The following is a 9,595-nucleotide window of genomic DNA, read 5'->3' as shown; positions in this document are numbered from 1 at the left end:
TAAACGTGTGAAAGAAGGAAACAACAGTGACGATTGTCCAGTGGTCATGCCGATACTTTTTATTTGATTTGTAGCAGAAATACAAAAGTTTCTCTATTACCTTGAACCTGCTTGCCCATCCCTGAGAGTTCAGGGCCTGTACCATGGGGATAATGAGCGCTTAACAGCTGGTCCCCTGTTCGATTCCTGGCCAGCATGTATCAAAATACACAGTTCATTTTGTTGTGTGGTGAAATGGTGGAGAGATGGATGAAAAGTATGTAGCAACAAAATCAGGGAAAAAAACGTTTTAAACCCCCCCCCCCCCCTGAAAAAAAAGGAAATTGGCCAATTGGGGATTTGACACATCAGAGCTGGCAACCCTAACCACAGAGCACGGGGGCATCACAGCCCTGACTGGGTCCCTGTGCGCTCCCCTCTAGCTCCTCATCTATTTAAGTGATTGGAGAATGATTGATTTAGCGGTCACAGGCTGGAAGATGGAGGAGCCGTGACGAAAGGAAGCTCTATTAGCTAAATGGAAAACATACAGGGCCGGCGACATGTCACATGTAGAAATAACAGACTCTGCTGCCAGCAGACAGACAGTTCAGAAAGACAGACAGGTGAGGAGACTGGCAGCCCATTCACAACAGAGCAGGTATCAAGTCTTTTCAACATGTTTTATTTCCCTCATATCCCACAGTGCTGATTAGGTGGAAGACAATCCAATCTCATTTGTGAAGATCTCTCCTCTCTTCCAGCTGGGATATAATTGGACTCTCAAGAATCAATCAGACTGTAGGAAAAACTATTACTGGTGCAGAGACGAGGCAGAGAGACGCCTCAGTTTCATTGTGATGCAGAGAGGGACTGACGTCATCTCAAATCTAAATGTCAAAATATATTAGAGCTCATTTCTCTTCAGGATCACAACTGAACCTTCACATCAGAGCGATACTAGATACAACAGGCGTGTTTTTAACTCTCTTCCATTATTTATTCATATATCATTTGTTATATCATATGAAACGTTCTTGTTTTTCTTTGGAAACGAGTGAAGTGGTGTCATTGCACTGAAAAATTCTTTACATGGCCGCACAACAAACGTACACAGTTATAGTAAAGTATCACGTTAAATGGTATTTAATGGTTGCTTGTTAAAGGATAATGAAGCTGTGGTGAACCATTCACAGTCTGGTCCCTGTGAAAGCAAAGATCATTTGGCAGGTCTTCAGGCTTCATAATGAGATCTTTGAAGTGCTAGTGATTATCTGCGTGTGTGCAGATAAAACAGTCTCCAGCAGGTTCAGTTATGTGGTCACAATTAAGCTTTTCAGCACTAAGAGCCCGATGCATGACATTCTGGGTAGAGTGAAACTTTATATGGATGATTTTACATTTTACAGATCAGTGTGGAGAAGTCAGTGAACAAACAATTTTTATAACTAGATTTTTTGTGTACACGTTTTAGTCAAGCAGCTGAAAAATGAAATCAACAGTGAAGAACCACAAGCTGCAGTTCCTCTAATGACCACTAGAGTCTGGCTCCAACAGTGAGTCAATCCCCATAGACTCCCATGTTAAATGTCCAACTTTACAGCAGAAATAAACATGTTTACAGCCTGGTACAAAAACTGTTTTGGTCTCTAGAGCTAATTTCCTCCTTCATGACACCTGTTTATATAACTCACCTGTTTAACTTTTATTAAGGATTAAAGTTATGCAGAATTGAGGGCGACGGTGGAGCAGCTCACTCTGAGCTTCAAAACTGCTCTTCAGAAACCTGTGGGTGACATCACAGAGGCTCTGTCCATCTAACAATAGTTGTGTTTGTTTCATATTTTAAATGTAAGTTAAATAAATAAATAACTTTGACATGTTTAAAAATGATATTCAATAAGGAATACATAATACTGAATCACTGAGAAAGCCTGTAATTTGTCTAATGGCCTCTACAGATCTCATCAAATGAAGAACCAAGAAAGAAGCTTTTTACAGTGCAAGAAACACAAAGATTTTTAGCCCAATAACAAATCAAACAACTAGCAGAAATAACAGGATAACTCATAAAACATGACAACAATGGTCTTATTTCAAAAGCTCCATATGTTCTCTTCTCCTGTGTTTATTTGAAGTGCTGATCCATAAGAAGGTATATTTGTGGTTTTTCAGAACCAAAAACCGTCTCAATGTAGTTTTACATCTCCTCTCTCAGGCTTCTCTCTGGAACTCTAGTAACAAAAGGTCGGTGAGCCAATCAGAAGAGAGGAGGCTCTGAGCCTCTGAGTGTTTTCTGAGTGATCCAATAAAAATATAGCAGATTTCAGGTAAACACTCAGAGAAACCAAATCCTGCAAGGTTTAATGGTGGGTCCAGGGCTTGGGGCATGGCTGAGGGCGGTGACTGCTTTGTTGTGACATCACAAAGTTCCAGAAGTCCTGACGGCTGGTTTTAAGGCTCAGTTTCTGAATACAGGCTGTGTGCATTTCTCTGTGGACTGAGGCTTTGATACTTTCACAGTATTAATATAGAACCTAGACCTGATCTATAACCAAACAACACATGGACATCTACCATTATACTATATGGAGCTTTAAAAAGACTTTTCAATATGCAGTTTTACCACAGTTACACCTCATGGTTGCTGGTTTTTTCCTCACACAACATGTTCTCCACTTTTCCTCTGTTAGAGTGGTGACCAAAACAGTTAAATCAGACAGTATGGTGAAGACCACAGTTACAGACTTTGGTGTTTCACACCTGAACATTTGACTTGCAGGAAGAATTGTTCATTGTGACAATAGTGCCAAATTAGTTCAGGAGACAAATAACATATAAAATACTTAAAGTAGCTCAGAGAGGTCAATGAATCAGTGCATGATATTGTATGTATTTGTTGAAACTTATTATTTCACTTTTGTTTAGCTTTTGAAAAGAAAAATGACAGAGGGTTTAAAAAAAACATTTATGAATCTGGCCTCAGACCCATCCAAAACTGTAAAGTTCCAGTTTTCAGAACTCTGAGAGCACAGATGGTCCAACCATAGAGACTGATGTGAGCTGTGCACACTGCCATGGAAACAAACTTTTCTTTAGTTGCATGGTCCTGGTACATTATTGGTCTACTACGATGTTTCGGATCTGTTCCTGTGTTACAATTAAATATAAAAAGACAACAGAACGTCACATATCTGCAGGCAGAGAGCTCCACGTGGCTCCTGATCCACCCCTGGTGTAAATGATGTCAGACACAGAGCACTAATTGAAATGTCTGTTTGAGTATTTATGTTGATTCTTGTTCAGACTTGCAGAGACTTGCTTCCTCTGCTGTGATTTCCTCTTGTTCATCAGTGGCCTATCTAAAGCTATTATACCTGAGCAGAAGAAGAGTCTGTGATCTTGTTCCCGACTCATCAGTGTTTCTTATGTAATCTTCCAGAGGTCACGACTGAGCCACTGCCATCTCTTCGTTTCGTTTCATTAATTTCATATCATTACAGTGTGTCTGACTGCACCTCCAACATCTTCCACCCACACACTTGGTCTCCTGACTCCTTCCCACCTCCACGCAGCACTGGTGTCATTATATTCTTTCAGACCTGGGCTCGTGAACACCCATTTGTGTCAGCGGAGCTGCTCAGCATCGGGATCAATAGACATCGTTCTGTTTTCAGAGACAGAGACTTGAGATTTTCATCACGTACTATACATACTGGAGGAAAACAGGACATATCAACAGCAATCAAGACACTATTACACTGTTCTTATAAACCGACTCTGAGTGTTCAGGATCCTCACTTCAGGTCACCCACATTTATCTCTATCTTTATGCTACTGAGTTCTGCCAAACTAAGTTCACTGTGTCCTGATAAGCAAGGGTTAGACAGGTAAGGTAGGGTTATCACAGGTGACCTAACCTAAGCTTTGTAGCCAAATCTATAGCCAATTTGGACAGAGTACTATAATTTATTATATAAATTTGTGGGAGACTTGCAGGACATGTGTTGGAGGGAGGGACGACAGGCAAATGGACTGTGTGAGGTGAAAGGGACAGGTGCATATAGGTCAACACGATCGAACAAAGCACGATCAACAGTGGCAGTTAGGTAGGGCACTTTAAAAGCCTTTAAACTCGAGTCTTAATTCAGTCAGATCTGAATATATCTTATGTAGGAAATCTTTTAAAGGGGCTGTTTAATTGGGCTGTAAGTTTTCTCTGCTGCTGAGCGTGGTTTCTTGTCATCAGCAGGTGGTGGTGATTGTCACTGGAGAAGAGCTTCAGCCATCGTTTTTTCTTCCTAAAACAAGAGGTTATAATAAGTCCTCTGAGCAGCTACAGTATGTCTTCAGGGCAGATTGAAGACTACAGTGAGTCACTGTCAGAAAATGAAAAGATGGGCCAGGGCTAGCTGGTTAGCATGCTAATTTCATCAGACGAAAAGACATGATAGATACAAGAGTTAACATTGGTGTTGCTTTCCACAACTTGAGACAGCTGTTGATCAGTAAAGGAATGAAGTTTGATGCTGAATTCACAACGTTTCTTCTAGACTGCTGATTAAACAGCTGTTAATGCTACAATAGCTATGTAGCAATAGCAGATCTTACAAATAGCTCCTTTAATGGAATAATTCAACATTTTAAGAAATATTAATTCTAACTGGCTTTGTTGCTGAGAGTTAGATGAGAGGATTGGTACCACTCTTATGTCTGAATGGTAAATAGGAAGCTACAGCCATCAATTGGTTAGCTTAGCTTAGCGTAAAGACTCCAGGACATCACTGCTCAAGCCAATCAAGAAACCTACTGTAGCAGAACCCCCTGTAAAATCACAACATGTGAGCTGTAGCTGTGTGTTTCCTTTGGACTGAGCCACGTTGGCTGGTTCTCCTGTCAGCAGTCATTAGCAAGCAGCTGGGTGGAGCTTCATATTTACCATGGTATCAATCTCTTCAGTCACTTCACCTAAACTATAAAGAGAATACGAAAAAACTGTTCAACTAATTCATTCATCAACATGATGCTTCATCAACAAATGAAGCATCAGTGTACAGTTAATCAATTTGATTGATAGGCCTCTAGATGCAAAACTAGCTCCACCCTCCTCCTCCAGCTCCTCTTGTGGGTAGGTTGAAGGAATACAGTGTGTTTCCTCTGAATGGACCATAACTGCTGTAAATAGAGCAGTCAATCTGTTGCCTCGGGTCATCTGCAGACGCTCTTTCTCCTTTTAAGGCAATCAAAAGAAAATCTAAGTTTACTATAGTCATGCTTTGCTGCACATTAAATTATTTCTTATTTGTTCACCTTATGTGCCCTAGCATCTATTGTAATTGCTGACTGGCCATTTCAGAGCTTCAATTCACGTCCACTTCAGCATGTCCATTAGCTGTGAGCAGGAGAGGTCACTCTGATGTTATACCCTGCTCAATTTTCCAAGGAGTGAACAAAGAAATTAGAGCAGTGTCTTATTTGAAATCTTTTCCAATCTTGGGTCTCCTCACTTTTTCTTTCTCAAGCTCATTTCCAGTCCACACGTATTTCACCCCATCTCTCTCCCTTTGTCCTGTTTGAATACAGATGGCTTGTTGCTGCCATCTAGTGTTACGGTTTTACGACTACAACTGGAGGAAGGTGGTCAGCCTCACAGTGTGAGCGGGCCGGCGAGAGAGCTGGTTTCTCAGGTAGCAAGGCTGACCCGGGCTGGGGCCTTGACCTTCCACATAAGAGCCGAGAGGAGAGAGAGCGAGAAGAGGGCCAGAGATCTGGTTTTGTTTGGTGACACCCTTGTGGGTCACATGTCACACGCTGACCCACACTGGCTGGCCAGTGAGGTCCGTGAGGGGGGAAGGGTCGTTCTCAGGTGTGAACAGTGAGGAACTGTGGAGTTCCTTTGTCCAGTGGAGCAAAGAAACATCTGGTCTCTTGAATGATGAGTCCCAACAGTCGGAACTACAATGACAATAAATAAATAAATACATGTCCTATTTACACACATATATATATATATATATATATATATATACATATACATATATGTATATAAGTGTTACAGTTATTGAATGAAAACAATGACCTTTCATAAGTCAAAGTATGTACGGCCGATGTTTTCTTTCAACTGATTCCTGTTATTTCTGTTAATAATTTTATAAATAAATTTGATCACTTGATCACTTTTTTGTAAATATCATATACGTATATCCATTTAAGATCATGGTTATAAGAACTGTTTAAAATACTTTTGATGAAGACCTAAAGAAGGGAAATGTTAGGATGATCAATTAATTGTGATGCTGAGCGAGAGCAGAGTGGGGGATATTCTTCTTTTCAAGACTGAAGTGACACTTTCCAAAACACCTGTATCTAAGACATTTGGATGTCCAAATATTGTCACTGAGAAAGTTATAATCAGTGCTGCAATCACAGGGAAACTTAAACATTGCTCTTATATCTTATGTAACTACTGAATGTTCTCATTTCCTGACATTTCCTGAGGAACAGAAGTGAGGTGTAAACAGGATGTTCTCACTAAAACCAGAAAGGTCAAAAGAAGGTGCAGAAGGACAAAAAATTCATTCAAAAAGTATTCCATGGAATTTCAATAAACACTGGATTAATGAGGTTTTTCTAAGTCTTTTAATTGGTGTATGCATTTATATTTCCTTAATTTTACTTTCCACATGAGCAGTGTGTACAGTCAGTACTGTGTGTTATATACGATATATATATATGATGGCTGCTGGCTGGTATGTTTGAAGCAGCATTTGTGTATGTAAAGTAAAACTTTAAGAAAGTGATATTATTATGATCATAATGATAAATTATACAGTATTTACTGTGTTTACATCACAGCAGCAATTACATAACAATTACTGGTGACTGAATAACTGTGAAAGCTTCTTTAAATGCTATAAGCACAGCTCATTCTGGGAATATTGGGAACTTTCCATCGCTGTGTCCTCCACCGATGTCTAACTTACTTACAGTCAAGCTAAGATAAGCTAAAATCTGTCCTAAAATCTTAACAACCTGGAATGGTAAACAAAAAAAAAAAAAAAAAAACAACAACAACACAGACAATGAGTATAATTATTGATTTATTTTCTATCTTTAAATGTCCAATTCAATTTACTTTTACTTTTCAATTTACTTTTACTTATTACTTAATAATTTATCTTACAAACCAAAAGGTTAAATCAAAACACAGACAATAATACTTTCTTTAAGCTCTTCATCTTCACAGTCCCTAGTCCTGTTCTTCCTCTTCCTCATCCCACATCACTTTGCTAAAGGGCTCGTAACCTGCTCCTACCTGTACACAGGTTACTTCAAACCAGAATATGAAGGCGTTAAACGTAATAATAAAATGTGTTTGCATGCCTCTATACAGTGTCTAATACATTATACTGTATTACACACTTACAGACATTTCTACATGCTGTGGACAATTGTAAAATCAATTAATATACAGTGGCATTTTATTTTTATTTAATTTCAGTAGATTAGGTTATTTCCATCTACACTACAATTTTTACTTAGAATAACAACATCCCACTGCAGCCTTTGTACAAAGGTTTCCCATTAAAGCTCCATACAGTCTAAAGGTAGATGTCCATGTGTTGTTTGATTATAGATCAGGTCTAGGTTCTATATTAATACTGTGAAAGTATCAAAGCCTCAGTCCACAGAGAAATGCACACAGCCTGTATTCAGACACTGAGCCTTAAAACCAGCTGTCAGGACTTCTGGAACTTTGTGATGTCACAACAAAACAGTCACCGCCTTCAGCCACGCCCCAAGCCCCACCCACCTGGACCCACTATCCAACCTTGCAGGATTTGGTTTCTCTGAGTCTTTACCTGAAATCTGCTATATTTTTATTGGATCACTCAGAAAACAATCAGCCAATCAGAAGAGAGGCTCAGAGCCTCCTCTCTTCTGATTGGCTCACTGATCTGTTGAGCTCCAGAGAGAAGCCTGAGAGAGGAGATGTAAAACTACAGTGAGATGGTATTCACAAATATATCTTCTTATGGATCAAAATCAATCAAAATATGGACCTTTAAAACTGCTGCGGTATCAATAATTGAGTTGCTATCAGTACCAGGAGTTTGTAGTGTATAGTGGTCAGTAACACTGTAAATTGTCTTTTAATTACAGCTCAATATTCATTTACTGTGCAAGTGTATACAGTACGTGGTTGCACCTGTGAATTTTTCCCTTTAAAAGGACATTCAAACTATAAATGTGTCACAATTTATGTATAAAATGAGGAGTGAACAATCAGTATACTGATGTATTATAATACATCTCCCAACCATAAGCAGCATCTTCCTCCTTTACTTGAACCAGTACATGTAGTTGGACTGCACAGGCGGAAAGCACATGTTGTTGCTGCAGGCTCCTCCATAGCTGGATGGACAGGCTGAACAGGGAACCCCCACTCTGTACGGAGCCTCTCCGATCCAGTTTCCTCTGCACAGGAAAACACAAACAACATTATCTGCAAAGTGGAATCATTCTCACAAAATAAATTCATTTTCCAAACACACACTTATGTATGCCTGGTCTTCAATATAGATTCAGGCACATGAGCGCAGACGGAGTTACTGACTGGCTTCATGACTGTCCTCTCTTGTTGAAATGTTGTTTTCATCTGTCTGTCCGTATGTACGTCTGTCCGTCCCATTGTCGTGGACACGATAGTAACACCTTAATCAAACTCCTTCAAATTTGGCACAAACATTCACTTGGACTCAAGGATGAACTGATTAGATTTTTGTGGTCAAAAGTTTTGGCCTTGTGAACACAATATTTTCGTAACACCTTGAGGGACTTTCTTCTAATTTGTTAAAAGTGTTCACTGCGACTCAATGACGAACTGATTAGACTTTGATGGTCAAAGGTCAAAGGTCAAGGTCAGTGTGACCTCACAAGGGTCAGTGTGACCTGGATAAACAGAATGTAACATGAAACTAGTCTGAGTGGAGGAGGCAGACAACCACTAGGAGGTGAATCTAGTTCTCTACAGTAACTTTCTCAACTTTTCTATGAATTTTTCCATCTAGTAGTTTTCATGATCATTCTGTTTTGGATGACTTATGTGACTCATGAATTATATTTGACTTGTCTTTTGATGTGTTGTATTTCATGTGTGTCTATAACACATTGAACTTTGGCCTTTTCCTCCTTTCTATGGAGGCATGCCCCATCCCCCATGTGGTAGGATCAGACTGTGTTGTCCAGCTCTGCTCTGATTGGTTCAACCTGGGGGCAGTTTGACTCTCAGTCTGTCTATATAAAGCCTGTTCTGCTTCGTGATGGGGAATTAACAGAGATCCCTGTAGACTGAGACATTGCTTTATTGAAATTGATGGGAGAGAAAAAAAAAAAAAAAAAGAGTCACCGGAGGATTCAAACTCATCACCTGTTCAGACTGTGGCCTTCGATGAGCCTCCACCCCTGGGTGCATTGCCCTTGTGAGCAGCATCTATGCTCTTACAGGTGTGCAGGTTCTGAAAACAAACTTTAAAAACTAAGTAACTAGTTACTAAGACTAACGGAATATAATTGATTGGAAATGGAAACTTGTCTGATCCATCCAAACATGATC

At 39.7% G+C, this 9,595-nt stretch overlaps 1 protein-coding gene across 1 annotated transcript in view; it reads right to left on the bottom strand.

The window, feature by feature from the left end:
• Positions 1–7,300: 7,300 nt before the first annotated feature.
• The window catches only part of LOC111648388 (peptidase inhibitor 15-like), a 12,760-nt gene continuing 10,465 nt past the window's right edge, over positions 7,301–9,595 (bottom strand). The window contains exon 5 of the mRNA XM_023398254.2: positions 7,301–8,457. Coding sequence (XP_023254022.2) covers positions 8,322–8,457 — 136 coding nt within the window. The 3' untranslated portion in view covers positions 7,301–8,321. The remainder of the gene's footprint in view (positions 8,458–9,595) is intronic.

The sequence above is a fragment of the Seriola lalandi genome, unplaced genomic scaffold, assembly GCF_002814215.2.
Source record: "Seriola lalandi dorsalis isolate HSWRI2012SDOR001 ecotype SW California unplaced genomic scaffold, Sedor1 jcf7180002054981, whole genome shotgun sequence".
NCBI lineage: Eukaryota > Metazoa > Chordata > Actinopteri > Carangiformes > Carangidae > Seriola > Seriola lalandi.
This window is presented reverse-complemented; position numbering and strand designations above follow the sequence as displayed.